The sequence below is a fragment of the Grus americana genome, chromosome 7 (genome assembly GCF_028858705.1).
Source record: "Grus americana isolate bGruAme1 chromosome 7, bGruAme1.mat, whole genome shotgun sequence".
In the NCBI taxonomy this organism is placed as follows: Eukaryota; Metazoa; Chordata; class Aves; order Gruiformes; family Gruidae; genus Grus; species Grus americana.
This window is the reverse complement of record NC_072858.1, coordinates 16,850,456-16,866,728: the sequence shown is the minus strand read 5'-3', so window position 1 is coordinate 16,866,728 and position 16,273 is coordinate 16,850,456. Positions and strand designations below refer to the sequence as shown.

General features: G+C 36.7%; 1 protein-coding gene across 2 annotated transcripts in view; it reads right to left on the bottom strand.

Annotated features, from left to right (window-relative positions):
• The window catches only part of ADGRA1 (adhesion G protein-coupled receptor A1), a 286,895-nt gene that overhangs the window by 175,084 nt on the left and 95,538 nt on the right, over positions 1–16,273 (bottom strand). For both annotated transcript variants that reach the window (XM_054831561.1, XM_054831562.1), the window contains 2 exons: positions 10,655–10,726; positions 6,732–6,803 (listed from right to left, as the gene is read on the bottom strand). In XM_054831561.1, coding sequence (XP_054687536.1) covers positions 6,732–6,803; positions 10,655–10,726 — 144 coding nt within the window. The remainder of the gene's footprint in view (positions 1–6,731; positions 6,804–10,654; positions 10,727–16,273) is intronic.

Genomic DNA, 16,273 nt, shown 5'->3' with positions numbered 1-16,273 from the left:
TAAGGGCATCTCCATTTTAACTATTGTTTTACTGTTTCTTGTCTTGATGGCTAAATGGATTAAGCTGAATACTTGCAAACAGATGCAATTTAATTTTGCCTAGTTTAACAGTATTGCTCTGCCAGTACCTTAGTAGTATAAAAGGTAACTGCTTAATGCCAAGTAATACTTTTTCTATACCAGTAAACTGAAAAATTAGAGCAGTATCCAAGATTAACATTTCATAGCTTATGAATTACCTACTTTTGAAATACTGATATAAGTTCCTTCCTATCCAGTGCCTGAAGCCTACATGTCTGAATTCAAGGATGGCTCCAAAATTTCAGCTCTCCATGAAATTTCAGATCTCTTCCCTGGAGATTTGTTACATATAGAAAAAAAAATGTAGACTGGCAAAGAAAATGGTTTCATTATTTTTTCATTAAAAAGGATGTTTTTATAATATCTGATTTTCCTTCTCTTATGTCTACAAAGTGAAGAATGTATACAAAACTGAAGATAGGCATTCAGACCAGGAGCAATGTTCCATCAGTGAGAAATCTACCAAGCTGCACAAGATCTGAACCAGCTTCATAAAGTAAGGAAAAACTAAAAAACAAGAACCATGCTTTCTACAGAAACCTGTACAGATACGTATGGATCAATGAATTCAAGAAAGAAGAGAAAATATTGCTAATTTATGAATTACTTTCAGAAAGGTATGGAGTGTTCTTGAAACAATAACTAATCTTATATTTGTACACAACTTTTCATCATTGAAATCATGAAAAAAAATTAATTTTGAACACATCAAATTTTCATGGTAGTTTAAATAAAAATTCTACTAATACAGAAAAATAAACTGGCTCAGCAATGTTAAATGAAATTTTTTCTCATTATATTGAGTGACAATGAGATGTGTTGATATAATTGAATTCATCATTAAGATTTTGTTTAACGGTACACCTTTAATACAGTTGAGGTGCAAAGCTGGTGCAAATGGAAGGCCTTTCAAGCATCTCTTGAAGTATGGGTATGTCTAAAGGTGGAAATGAATGTTTGCTTGTAGCTATCTATTTCTATACTTTTAATAGGTTGGATTTATCAACAGGAATTAAAATTTTTAGCATTTCACAAAGACACAGTTACCTCTTTATTTAAAATTAAATGGATCTAGTCATGTGCTTATTGGACATAAGCCCTGATGAAGCATATGCTGAAGCAGCTCAGTGAACTGGGACATTAGACGGACTAAATCAGAAACTGATAACCCTGACATTTACACTGACGTAAATCAGAAGTGGTTCCACTCATATGAAAGCAGTTACAGTGGCATAAACTTACTGACAGAGGACAATCATGCTGAACTGAAGGACGTGGAAAGCAATCTGCCCAGCCTTGCACGGATGGCAGCCAGAAGGCAGAAATACAGGAATTTTCTTTTCTCTGCCTTACCCCACCTGCACAATGACAACATTTCCAATCTGATGCAAATCCCAGCTTTTCCCTTAAACAGCTTGCCAGGCTTCATACAGCAACACAAAGAGAACACCAAGTCTGAAGTTTGGTAATTCCATTTGGACCAAAGGAAGGCTTTATGTCTGGTCAGTATTTTAGGAAACAGGGAAAACTCTAAGTCATTTGCCCAGCTGAGGTAGCAGGGTTCATCAGACGCATGGTACGCACCTGCCATGCACCTGCCAGTGGTGCCCATTGTGGGTCTACTGAAACTAAGTGCTTGCAATAGGTCCTACCAAATCCACCAAGATATCAAGCCAGAACTGACCCACACTGTGTTAACCTAAAAATTCCTGACTCGTGTTTCATTTACAGATTTTTGGTTTCTTTTTATTATGACAGAGAAGTATGTAACCCTTTGCTTCAGTGCTGGAATAACTGAGTTCCTGACTGTTCAAAAGTCAGCACAAAGCCAGCAAGCCGATTTTTCATATTCTTTCATATTCGTCTGGCAATGACCTGGTTTGAAGTTTCCATATTACTACTAATAATTAGCAAACTAGGATCACGTTCACAGGTTTGTATAAGTCATAAAGCAGTACATTTCTATGCCCAAGAAACACATAATTACAATACCTGGATGTCCAACAGTGGGAACAGCGTCTTCTCTAATGAAACTTTCAGCAATCTTCTTTAATCACCCCAATAACATATGCATTTCTGAACCAGATATCTGCAGAACCCTGCAAATGCCTGGTTCTGTCAGTTCACATCATTTATGTTATATATTAAAATATCTCCAAATGCATAGTGTTGTGAAATTCCGCCATTTCAGATATCCTAAAACCCCACTCTCGCTTGATTTAAAAGGACATTTGTTCTAAAAACATGTGTATCACCTAGTTTGCAAACATTTCAAACATAACAAATTAACGCACTCCAAAGCTGATAGCACTTACTATGCCATTAACTTCTCCATTAACAGAAACATGTGCTTTCTGTTATATCAGAGGCAAAACATTTTAGTCTTACATATTAAGATCACACACTTTTTTTTCATATACGAAATACACTTGTGCTTTTATAGAAATTAATAAAACACTTCTGCCAAAAGCTTTAATATAAATGACAAATGCCATAAAACTTTCAAAGGGAGTTATGTGTCTCAAAGGACCATTTTGAGGCAAAATATAGGTAGATGCAGGAGTATATGAATATGAAGAATGCTTCACTCTTACGAGCAGCTTTTAAAAGCAAAAGCTGAATGCAAGGGTGACAGATTGATCTTCTCTGCAAAAAGACTGGGATAGGAGGGGTAAAACCCAACAGAAATCCAGAGAGGGCAGGTTACGGTGCATATTTTCTTGATGTTGGTAAAGTGGGGTCTGTTTGATTCACTATGTTATGGGTTTTGTCCTTTATTTCTGACACCATACAAAGTGATTAGTTGCTTCAATGACAACAAGGAAGTCACACAAGAATTTATGGTATAATATTATCATAAAGCTAACTGCTGCTGATGATTCAGAGGCAGGACGAAGAATAAATCAGATATACTTTAATCAAGCAATTGGAAATAAGGAGGAAGTTCTGTTTTGAACTTTCAAAAGGAAGATCCAGCAGTAGCTGCTTGTTGAAACAGGTTTAAGGCTGCAACATTTCAGAACCTGAAGAGCTAACTTATGGGGGACTAAAGAAATGAAATCTGGTATATCAGTACAGTGGCACCATCCCAGTATTCCACAGCTCTTGATCCTTAGATTAAATATAAACAGGATTATGTGGGTGGCAGCTCCATTACCTAGCAGAAATATATTTGCATATTTGCATACATTAATTCTGGAACAAAGCACTGAAACATGGCCACTGAGGGGCCAAAAGAGATTTGGAAGATTTGTTGCATTCAATTATGTCACTCCTAGTTAGACTACGTGCACCTCATCACAGCATAAACACAGCCAAAGGGTAATATATAAGCCAAAAAGTTAAGCTAATATCTTGGAAGACACAATAAATCTTCTCTTATACTGTCTGAGGCGTTGTCAGCTGCATCTGTCATATGATGTGAAAGCATTCTGGAATCATTTTCCAGAGTACAAATCATCAAATCCAAGAAGGTTTAAAAATTAGATCAGTCTCAAGGAACATAATCACAACTCACTGGCTGCACTAATTTCAGGAGCTTTGTGAAATTTTAGATTTCGCTAGTAACTTGAAATTCAATTCCTATTCACTGAAATATACATCCTGATTGCAATCGGAGTAACAGTCTTCTACATTATCAAAAGGTTTACAATTTTTGGTGATTTCTGCATGTGTGCACGTTTTCATAACAATACTAGATGATGCTACTAATTAATTTTTTCTTAATTCAAGAATCCTGTAAGTTGGCCTGTTGTAAATTTTTTTCAAACTGAATTAGACCTACAAGATTTAGTGAAACACACTGTGTTATTTTGTTTCACCTGGTATTTGTGCTTGTAAATAGTACAAAACAGAAAATCTCGTCTCTGTACTTCCCAGAAGGTACATGAAAAGATTTATGTCCTTTGCTCCTTCCAGTGGACTCATGGCTCTCCCTACTGGTTTTGATAACAGCCTGCAAAGATCCTTCTGTACTTCATCTCTCTTAGAAAGTAACACAGGAGAGCCCTAATTACCACAATCAACAACTGCATAAAGCAATGCATATGTATATGGCTTTATATTGCTCCTTCAGTAACCTAAACCACACACACTTGATGGCTCTGAAACCAGTTCCATGTTTAAGAACTCGTCAGCTTTTCCTTGGTACAATCACGTACGCTGATGTTACGCTAAGCAAATGCTTCTACATAATTTTTTCAGAGAACAGCTTTCTCACGCTCCTGAGATGACAAGTAAACACAATTTAGAGGTATCAGTAGGAACGGAAAGGTGACTTACTGTATTTTAAACATGTTTAAAAAAGTTTGATTCTGGGAAGTTTTGTGTATGAACTTCCAAAGAGGAAAAGGCTAGAAAGTGTTAGAAAAAGTACCAGGTGGCATTAGCTTGCAGTCAAAGAACAATCACCAATTCATAGAAACATAGAATGGTTTGGGTTGGAAGGGACCTTAAAGATCATCTAGTTCCAACCCCCCTGCCATGGGCAGGGACACCCTCCACTAGACCACGTTGCCCAAAGCCCCATCCAACCTGGCCTTGAACACTTCCAGGGATGGGGCATCCACAACCTCTCTGGGCAACCTGTTCCAGTGCCTCACCACTCTAACAGTAAAGAATTTCTTTCTAACATCTAATCTAAATCGACCCTCCTTCAGCTTAAACCCATTACCCCTTGTCCTGTCACTACACTCCCTGATAAACAGTCCCTCACCAGCTTTCCTGTAGGCCCCTTCAGGTACTGGCAAGCTGCAATTAGATCTCCCCGGAGCCGCCTTTTCTCCAGGCTGAACAACCCCAACTCTCTCAGCCTGTCCTCATAGAAGAGGTGCTCCAATTATTCCAATTCTTACACCAGAGGTAAATTGAGATTCCAGCTCAAGTAATGACTTTCAGCATTATGTCACGATATGACATTTCTGAGATCAAGGAACAAATGATACTATGAATGGTAGGGAACAATCCCTCTTGATTGAGATTGTGGTTGTATTTCTTCACAAGATAATCACTGACCCAACTAGAGTAATGCTGCTCTTGACTTTGGTCTGGTAAGGAGGGCAGTCCCTATAAAAGAGAGAGTCATAACTTTTAATTTTTAAAAGTCAGCCTTTTACCTGGTGTCATCTCGACCTCATGGCAGATCTTTCTAGAAAGATTTCTCTGTTTTTCCAAGGAAATGCCAGAACTGGCTGAAGAGGCAGAAAATTAAGTATGAGATTTGTAACACACTATGACACAGTATAGGAATTTATTTCCCATTCAGGAATGAAGACAGGTGTGAATGAAGATACAGAGCCCTCCTGGGTCTGGCCAAATCTCCATTTAAACTGGGACCCTTCCTGTGAATTGTCCCTTTCCCAGCCAGGAAAGCTGCGGCCAACTTACTCATTCCTAGTACTTGCCTATGCTGTACCACACCTTTGGCCGTTCATTTTTGTCCTTCTCTGAACCTTTCCTAGTTTTGGTCATCTTTTTGAGACGAAATTGGAATTGCCCACAATATTCAAAATGCAGGTTCTTTGCTTTTTGCCACAGTACAATGGATGTTCTCTGATTTGTTCTCTCTTCCTTTAATAATACTCCCGAATACATTTTTAAAATGAAACTGAGCAGATGTTTTCATGGCATTATCCACTATAATCTCAGAACATCTTTCCTGTATTTTAATGGTTAGCCCAGAACAGATGGGGTTTTCTCCCTTTCATCACTTAATATTTATCTACATTAAATTTCATCTGCCATTTTACTGCCCAATCATGGAGTCCCATACATTATTTCTGTCCTTCAAAATCCACCCTTGTCTCCAATTCCCTGGTTAACTTTGTATCTACTCGCGAACTTTGCCATTGCACATTTTATCTCTTCTTCCAGGTCATCTGATTCTCCATAAAACTGAACCGCCTGGGTACGCTACCATAATCTCATGTTTTCTGAGTGCTCCTTCTAGAACAGCCTGATAACCTATGGATCACACAGGTTCTCTGGCATGCGTACGGATACGTACATTGATGGCTTTGCTTCCCTGAGCATATTCCAGTGCAGTGGCATGTAATAAACTAATGACTCAGAAAGTACCATGACAAATAAAACAGACAACACAACACCTTAAACAAACAGTCTGAAGTGACATTTTTGAAGAAATTTGAACAACCCTGCTATTCCAAATTTACTTGATACTTCAGACATTTCTTTCTCAGTATATGCTTACTTTTTTCTGTTACACAGTCCAGGAAAAAAAAGTTTTAAAATTCTAAGTCACGCGTAATGGATAGAAAGAGCAGTGTATCCTTTTTAACTAGCATAAGTCTCATTTGTGTGCTTGACCTGTAATTGTTCCCAAGACATGCAAAGAGAAATGTTTTAAAACAGAAATGTCATATTCAGCCTCTTTTCAATGCAGAAATCACAGAATCACAGAAAATGAAATATATTAAATTTAATTCTTTCAATTCTGATAGATTTTACAATTACAAATAGAAACATCATCTTTAAAATATCAAATTGTCACAATCAAAGGCTCAGGAGACGGGTTTTTTTAGTACAAACCCTATAATTTTCTTATAATTGAAGTTTATTGCCAACTGTACTCAGGTAAGCCATTTTACAGTTTGGATTTCTCCTGTTTAAAACAAAAGTGCCATTTTACTCACAGTTTCTGAAGACTGTTAAGTCCAACAAACATTTCTGGTGCTAGGCAGCCAATTCTATTATTTGAAAGATCCCTGAGACAAACAAAAAAAAGGTGAAACATTAGGTCTATCTTATTTGTATACACACCAACATAATCACATACAGGTTCTTTATTTTTAATACTTAAGGAGTCAGAGACAAACGAGAAATAAAACCTTTTCCCGTAATGTAACATAACTGAATTAAATAGATTTAACAACTTTTATATTTATATTATTGAGCAAAATTCCACAATTAAACAAACCAAACTGCAACATATACAAATTGCACTAAAATGTGATTTTATATATTTAGCAAACAAACACCAAAATTATTACCAATATAAAGAATTTGCTTTATCAAAGTTACCAGTACCTGTTTGGTTACTTATGAAAAATACTACGCATTTTGTTGCATGCAATATTGAGCCAAAATTGACACATTTTTACTGTTGAGCAGTGCCTCATCTCATTGACAGCATCCTTTCTTGCTGAAGAAATCACAGGGCAATCACCCGAGGGCAATTAATTTTTGAGCTAGGAAGAAGGTCAGTCTTGATAAGCACTTGGCGTGCTCTTCTAGGAGCAATACTGTGGCTGTCTCAGAACACAGGTAGTACAAGGCATTATGTTCTGTAACTCTTGTCTGCAGACGGGTGAATGGATGTTTTCTGTACAAGTCATACATACAACCTAATGTATAGAATACTTATAGGAAGGAGACAAAAGTAGGTGTGAACAATTATGTTGTGATAACAACATGAATACTGCCCTTTGGTGCATTCTGAACTAGCGTCTAACTTTTACATATTTGGTTTTCAACCTTGACCCAAATTTTCCTTCTTATCAAGTATGGTTTTTTAAAGAACTGCAGTAATATAAGGATTTGAAGAGATTATACATCCATTAAAATGTTAAAATTGATCTGAATATATTTTTGGTTTAGAATCAGTGGTAGTCTTCCAATTCCTTTGTTACATTGTGCATATTCCCTATTTTTCTATTATTATATAAGAACACCAAAGTAATCAAACAGGAGAAGAAAAGATGTAGTTTGAGAAATCCAGTTATTGCTTTCACAGAGACATATCCAATTAGCTAGAACGCGAAGGCAATATCTTTAGAATTCACTACAAAGTCTTCCTCCATCAGACAAAGAATATATTGTTGTACAATTAAATGATGAAACATTGCATTAGAATGAAAATACTTTAAATGCTTGTCAGGGACATTAAGTAGGCAACACCTGAGAAAACAGCGTGGATAACAATATGGTGCAAAAATTGCATATTAGCATTATTCTTTAAGTTCTCCTAATGAAAGCTACATAGAAAAATCTAAAAATGCACATTTAAGAGAAACAAACAAACAAACAAACATACATACATATTTCTGTTAGAAGAGCTAAATAGTAAACAAGAACCTACCCAGAATTCATAGATGGGTACTGCTTTACTTCCGCCTAAGCAAAGTCTGAACACGTATGGAAGAAATGCGTCACTGGGTGGGGCATAATTTGGGTAGCAAAAGTAAACTTCATCTAAACTAATCAAAACAAGTGCGTTTTTCTCTAAGTGTGGCACACAGTAAAATATTTCTTTTAACAAAAGGCTACATCTCCTCTTCTCAAAGTTTATTTCAATGAGTGTTATTTTCACAAGATATATGGCAGTGGCTGAAATCTCTGTATTGTAAAACATGTTTTCTAAAAAAACATTAGCAAAAAGAAAAGACAGCTTGCTGCACATTCCTCCACTCTAATATATGTTATATTAGACATAATTCAATTTGTAATGTACAAAGCTGGTGTTCCTTTTCAGGAGTAAAACATTTAACTTACTAATGCTGACTTGTAATATTGATATTAGAGAAAACAAAAATCTCCTCTGTTGAATAACTGAGTGCCATAATTTTAGTGCTTCACAAATTTTCAGTTTTCAACAATTTCGTGTGTACCTTTTTGAGTAAACCTGTGAAATAATTCAGTTTGCCATTCAAATATAAATTATAGCAGTTCTCCAAATCATTCACAGAAAACATTTTGACGTTGACAGCCTGCAGCTTGTCTGACTTGCCATAGCTGTATCTCTTGCAGTTGCCCTTATTACATCATCTTCTGCTCTTCATAGCATCATTTATATTTTACATGAGAAATAAGATGTGAACGTAAAGTACAGTCTTAAAGTAATTACTGTATTCAACATTCAAAAGGAGTTCACACTATTTATTCCTTCTGCTCAACTGTCTGCTACCCCACAGTCGCGCAGTGAAGGAGTGCAGAGATTTTCTTGTTTACCATGAAACTACACCGATTTGTACTACACATGTGGCAGCCTAGTAATTAATCGATTCCCTGTCTCTAGATCGCTCCCAGGGTAACTTGTTCCTATCAGCAACAAGCGGTGGTTTGGTTTTTTTTGAGATCTAGCACGATAAATCTCAATGTTGCCATTCCTGGTTTGCTGAGGAGTCTTTTCTTCTCACTTTTCCCAGTGCCTAATGACTTCCTCTTCCCTGACTTGTCTCTCCTGGCTGACCCAAGGCTTCACCTGTGCGGTCTTCAGATGTGCAGCCCTTGACTCGCACAGGTTTCCTGGTTTTCCCACAAGAGGTCAGGGTTGTGTTATTAGAGTGTGCGGCCAAAGCAACAATTAGCGCTCATTTTGATCGTTCATTATATTGTTATCCCTGTATACAGAGCGAGCAAGAAAGTTGCAACCTAATGTTTTTGTTTGCATTACATATGTATATGCTACTCTGACTTCATCATTATTATGTCGTCGGCTTTCTACCCAAAAACACTAAAACTTAGTCGCTGGTGTTACAAAATACTGCTACCCATGCGATCAGAGATGGAAATCTTTTACTTAGGTTGTGCAGTGTTCCCCGTACGTAGTTAGGGAATTGAACCTCAGAGCAAAAAAGCAGAAGGATTTGTAAATTTCTTTTTCTGTGGATTTGCATTCCTTCTCATCTAAATCTTCCCATCCCACAAAAGTAATCCCTGTTTTCTCATAGGTTTTCTCATCACACGTAAGAGAGCACACATGATGGCTAGGCAGACTTCTGGTTTGTGCTGATGACCTGGTTAGCGAGTACATGGACATTTGGATGCTGTCACTTGGAAAATTACAATTAAAAAAGGGTTCACCTCACTTTTCCTTTAGGCTAAGGAGGATCTGCAGTCCTTGTTAATTAAAAGCAAAAAGGGCCACTTGTAGGATCTTAGTAACTTAGCTATTTTTACCCTCTACAAATGTAGTTTAACAATCAGTCAGTGCTTTCAAAAGTATTATGAGAACATTTTCAGAGAAAGGAATGCAAGAATGGTGGACAGGGAATACATTGCATAAGTCTTGTTTCCTTAGAAAACCATGCTAAAAAAAAAAAAAATCAGCATCAATGAGAGAGGTATAAAAATGGTAGATAAATTGTAAAACGTGACAAAGTTTCCTTTCTAAGAATTTATTTTATAGACCTGGTCTGTGATAAAAGTAAAGTAGACCTTTCATAACAAAAAACCAGAGTGTAGCACAAAACATTGTTTACACATATTTAAACCACATAGTTTTATTTCTGATTAATGTCTATAGCGATATATTGTCTGCTAAGTCATTAATCAGGTTTGGTTTTTAACTTTGTAGATGTACTTGTTAGGACATTTATTGGCAAGCAAACATAATTTTAAATGGGAAAAGGTAGAAAAGAAAGGGGAAATGGGAAAAAAAGAAGGGAAAGAAGAAGAAAAAGTCATGGCAAATTTAAAAAGCACAATGGGTGATTTTGTATTTTACTGCCAGTGTCCTTATGCAATTATTGCTTGGTGGCATATTTGAGTTGCCCAAGGATAGAAATGTTGATACAAACACAATTTTCAGAATAATTCAAACAGAATTAATACTTACAGGCGCTTCAGTTCTGAAAGTCCATGGAAGGCCCCTGGCTCAATTGTGCTGATCAAATTATTCTTCAGATCTCTAGAGAGACATAATAGGAAGAGCAATTAATTATCACTTTACCTACTATACTACTGTTATGCACGAGGAGTGTGAAATGCAATGCAATTCTAACCGTTATTTGTCTTAGCTAAAACCAGGAATGAATTTCTTTTAAATAGTAACAACAAAAACATTACCTCATTTGCAGTTTACAAAAACATACTTTTTCCAAGTAATGTGGTCAAGATTAGATGCTAAAAAAACCAAAAAAAATCTGCTTGTTTTAATTCTTCTCCTATCTGTACTTTTCAAAACAAGCTTACCAGCTATTCTTGCCCCAGGAAAAATATTGTAATCAATGAGTGAATAAAACAATCAGTCGGCAAAGCAAGAGCCTTTTAGTTTGCTTATTCATTGTGCTGTGCACTTTACACTTAAATTTCTCATTTCCACCTAATGTAGGCAAAGCAGCTGGCATGTGAGACAAACAGATAGGCCAGGTTTCTGTCCTTAAATACAAGCAATGTCTCATGTTTGGCAGATGGGTGCTTCATTTGGCACTTGGTGACAATCCAGAGGCTTGGTTATTGCGCAGATAAAGAATATTTCACTGGCATTAGTAATCTCATCTGCTCTTGGCACAGCGCTTGGGGCCATGACATTGCTCTCAGCTCAGTCCCCACAGAGATTTACTACTGAACTGTCTCAAGACTCTTGTGATGTGAACCCTGAGAAAATGCCTTCAGTGCATTTAGATAAGCAGGCCTAGGAGATAAATGCTGTAAATTCTTGTAGAGTCAGTGCTCATCTTCTGACAATTTGCTATTCATAGGGAACGTCTGGTGCACAGTAATATCAGTGTTGTTTCTCAGATTGGCCACTTACAGGATATTACAGCACGTACACTACTTGACTGCCAATGTATGGATGTATCAACAGCCACAGGAGTCATCTTATTTATGACTTTTTATTTTACTGCAAATAAAATGCACACTAGGTGAAATCTTGGTTCCACCAGCTCTGATTGCCTTCGATAGGCCAAGATTTAATCTCAAATGTTTAGTTCACAGTAGGATATATTTTAATTTCAGAGTGAAAATCATAAATAAATATTTCTATATTTTGGTAGTCATTTTTGCAGATCTTTTGAATACAGTTCCAAAAATTCGTCTGCCCGTTTTGTTTTAGTGATGATGTTGAGTGATCTGTCCCTAACAAAGATCTCAGTCAGACTCAACCATCAAGTTCAGCTTTCAGCTTGCAATATGCAACACTAAGAGTCCTGAAGAAGGTAAAACATTCTGATTACTTATGTACAAGATGTTTTCTCTTACATATAAGAAGTGCAGAGCTAGCAAATGCACAGCAGATCAAGACTGCAATTTTGATGGACCCCCCCCCGAATATTAGTTCAGTTTAGAAAATACAGATATTCAGTTGCTTAAGTTGTGAAATCTTAACTGTAAACAAGCTTCAAGATAATCACTTAGCATTTGTTAAAGTCTACTCAGCTCAAAGTTTATGCTGCACAACCAGCAAGGTATGATACACAGGTAAGATACATGGTAACGTCACCTGTCCGATAATTTTAGGTTACCATTTCTTCTTTGTTCCATCTTGCTCTACACAGTGCTTTCATCATGACTATGTGTTGCACCTGATCTTGTGACGTTATTGAAAAAAGCAAAGGACCAGGAGAAAGGTAGGAAAATTGAAATCAAACAATAGGCTATGCTTTGAGTCTTTTTAAAATGTAAGTATTGCAAAGCATACAGGTTTACTTATGAGATGTACCTGTAACTTAACTGAAGTTGCAAGCATTCATAGAGCCGTGAAATATATTAGAAAATTTTTAGCCACGCATGTCTGAAAATCAGTGGTTTAGTTTCTTACTGTTTTTATCTTAGCTTGTTTTAGATATTTCAAAGTTCCTTTTTTTCAGTCGCTTTTTTCACTAATAAACCATTATCTGTTCATTATGCAAATGAACTCACTAAAATATGCTAATCTCAGTCCGACACAAATACAATGGCTATAACGAGAACATATTAAAAATGCACCAACTATTCCAGTTGTCCAGTACTGATGTAACGTTTAAACAGCGATACATGACTGTATGCACATATAGATACTTTAAGCATACACACAGCATGGCATAGGTCACCCCTATTTGCCAGAGCAACAACGGCAGTCTCTCACTCATTGCTAAGCTAGTAAAAAGCACAAAACCCAGAAGTGCTTCCTTTTCCCTGCTGCTGCGCAGTACAGAGATAAGTATGATTCTTATCTGGCAAAGCACACGACCACCCCGTGGACCACGGAGAGGAATTAGGGGCAGCTACAGCCATTCTGCCCTGCTCCCCATTCCCTAATCCAGGCAAAGCAGTTTTCCTCCTTGCTTTGTCCCCTTCCCTGCTGCTGGATTTGGATGAAAGTGACAGTAGCTGATTTAATCACAAATGAAATACAGGGGATGACATTTGTTATCATGAAAACACACTCTAAGAACTGGAAGAAGCTTTGGGGTTTTTTAAATTTTGTGGTCAAACATTTTTGTCTTAGTTCCCTGGTACCAGCAGCAGCTACTAGATCCTTCTGCCTTCATCTGCTCAATTTGTGACAATTCCTTTACCTCTGAAGTTTTCACATCTTCTCATAAACAAAACTGTTTATACAAAACTTCTGCAGTCTCTTCTCCAGAGGCCCATCAATTTGCAAAGACAAGTCAATATGTTTGGTAAAAGTTAATCAACATGAGTGTATTTTCCTTTGATGGCTTAGGAGTTTTGCTGTGTGGGTGAGCCGAAGTTTCATTTTTTTTAACCTTCAAATATTCAATACTAAACACTTTGCTCTACTCTCATTCTGTTCACACCAAACATCAAGGCTTAGCTTTCTCTAGACAGCACTATTGACAATATCCTCATGCATGAGATGTACGTGCTTTTGCTTGTACAGTATGTTAAATATGTAACAATTAAGTTGAAGGAAGTTCTTTAACTTGCACGGAAAAGATTGAAAGGACACTGTTCAAATCATGTGAGCTTCTGTATTCTTAAAACTTAAAACAAACCGAAACAAAAACCCCAACTCAATACTATATATAAATCCTTAGGATTTATGCTGATTTATCTCAGACTTTATGCTGGGACACATTTGAAAACCACTCAGAGATACAGTTCAGAGCAAATATCCACATTTTAGCAGGGGAAACTGACAGTTTTAGTAAGTAATCTTTGTATCAATTCCACACATTCTGTGTTAACTGACAACTCATCTAAATGCTCAGCAAGTCATAATTAGGTGACCGCCTCTCATAGCCAGCAGTGGTAACAGCTCACAACAAATGTAAGAGTCAGTTGGAGTGGCAAACTGTTGGCAGGTGAGTTTTAATGCCAGTCAAAATAACCAGGTAGACAAAAGGTCTTCCATTTACTGAATTCCTCTACGTTCTAGTTTACGGAAACTTTGCTCTGTTTCCCCATAACTTGTAACCACATAGGAAAAACCAGCATAATCCTAAACTACCAGCTACAGGAAGAAAAAAAGTCTAGTTTAATGTTAGTAGAAGGCAGACCATTTCAAGGAAAAGTGTCCATCAGTTGCACTGTCCCAAACAAGACATCTGGTCTCCTTATTTTGGAAATTACACTTAAATTAGGTAGGTCATTTTAGTAAGGATGTTCTCAGAAAATTGTAGATGATTACACTACCCACAATCCTGGCACTCTCTTAGTAATTAGTATTATTCCATAACATTTCCATACACTTCTGGCATAACAAAATAGGTGTTTTCTTCCTTGTCATCCCTGAAGACTAAAATGTGTTTAAAATAAATAAAATTATCACAACTGTTAATCACTTAGATTAGTGATTCTATGTTAGAAGAATCTATTTGCTTGCCTCCCACTTGTATTTTTTACAAAATTACTTTTATTAAGATATTAAATTAGCTTCTCCCATTTTCTAATTTAGCAAAGAGTTTGTAATATTGAAGCCTTATAGCAACGAGTATCAACTTTCACTGAGCTAAATAAAGAAACCAGAGTAAATTTGGTTGTATGTTTACATTTTTTCCCCAAGAGCTACTGCTGAGGTTTGGCAAAAGGTCATGATCCAAGGCATGCCAAACAGCAGTCCAGCCTGGGCCACACACATGCACACATACCATGCAAGTGATTTTATCATCAACCAAAAGTAAGAGAAAAGGGAAAGAACCCCACTATCATAATATTGAATGACCACAGCGTGACCCAGTTAAAGTCCAAAAAGAAAGCATTTTATAACTAACAGTTATGGTTTTGCATCATTTCTGATGCAGCATTCTAACTTTAAAGTAGCTATTCTGAATCTGAATGACGTGTCATTAGTGGTGTGGGTGTATATATCCAGTGGTGTGACCTGAAAATAAATCAAAACCAAGTGCCCCGTACAAGTACAGATAGATGGAAGTTAGCTGTAGTCATAACAACTGCAGCACTTATATCAAGGCTGCACAGCTGCACAAAAATAAAATACTATGATATTTGTTGAAATATGTTTCCCCTAATTTTATTACAGTTGCTAGATATACTTGCTGCGTGGTACTCTGATCTTAACTAGACCCGAACAGGTGAAAGAACAATACAGAATGGACCGTGTTATGATTAAAAAACAATATCTCAAATGGTTACAGTTAAGTTAACAAAGGAGAGCTTCCTTTTCACTTACAAGCCTGAACTTACATAAATTACATACAATAACCATTAAGTGCTGTCTTCCTACATGTCTGCAGATAATTTGTATGTATATGCAAATAAGAGTCCCACAGGTAAAAACACTCGAGGATTCTTTTACTAAGTATCACAAGCTGCTGGGAGTTTATCATCTTACACATTAATCTTTGAACTGACTTTTACTTACTAAAGACATTTAAGAGGAGTTACCTCAACAAAAACAGCTGACTTAAGGAGAGGAAATCTGTGTTTGAAATATTCACTTCCTGAGGGCTTAGCTGAGAGGTAAATGAAACAAGAGGAAGAGACGACTAACGGGACTTTACAAGAACATTTAATAGCTAGTCCAGGCCTCTCAGCTATTAGAAATCTTCCGTGGCCAAAGCCCCAATTATCTAAATGTGTTCTTGAGATTCTTAATGCTTCAAGTTCACAGCATGCACTTACACAGTATAAAACATAGTGGGAAAATTGTTAAAATATACAGAGCCCATTAACAGAAGAATCCATTTATCTTAGACTACATTCTGACATTTTGGGCATTTTGTACCAACATCTATGCCTTCAGACACTGCAGATTCTTCCCCCAACTTACAATATATGTACTATAGTTATTTTGAATACATATTCATAACAAGAATGTTCAACTAATTCCAGTACTTCGTTCAAATTCCTGACATCGATACATCTTTCATAAAAAATTATAGGTTGTACCATGAGGACATCTGTGTTTAGAAAGCTGTCATTATGGTGCTGCAAACTTTCCAAAAAAGCTCTGAGAAGAGCAATCAGTTGTTGAGCAGATGCCAAATACCAGTGAAATATGACTGACTTTCCACATTTTGCATATTACTATGAAACAACAACAACA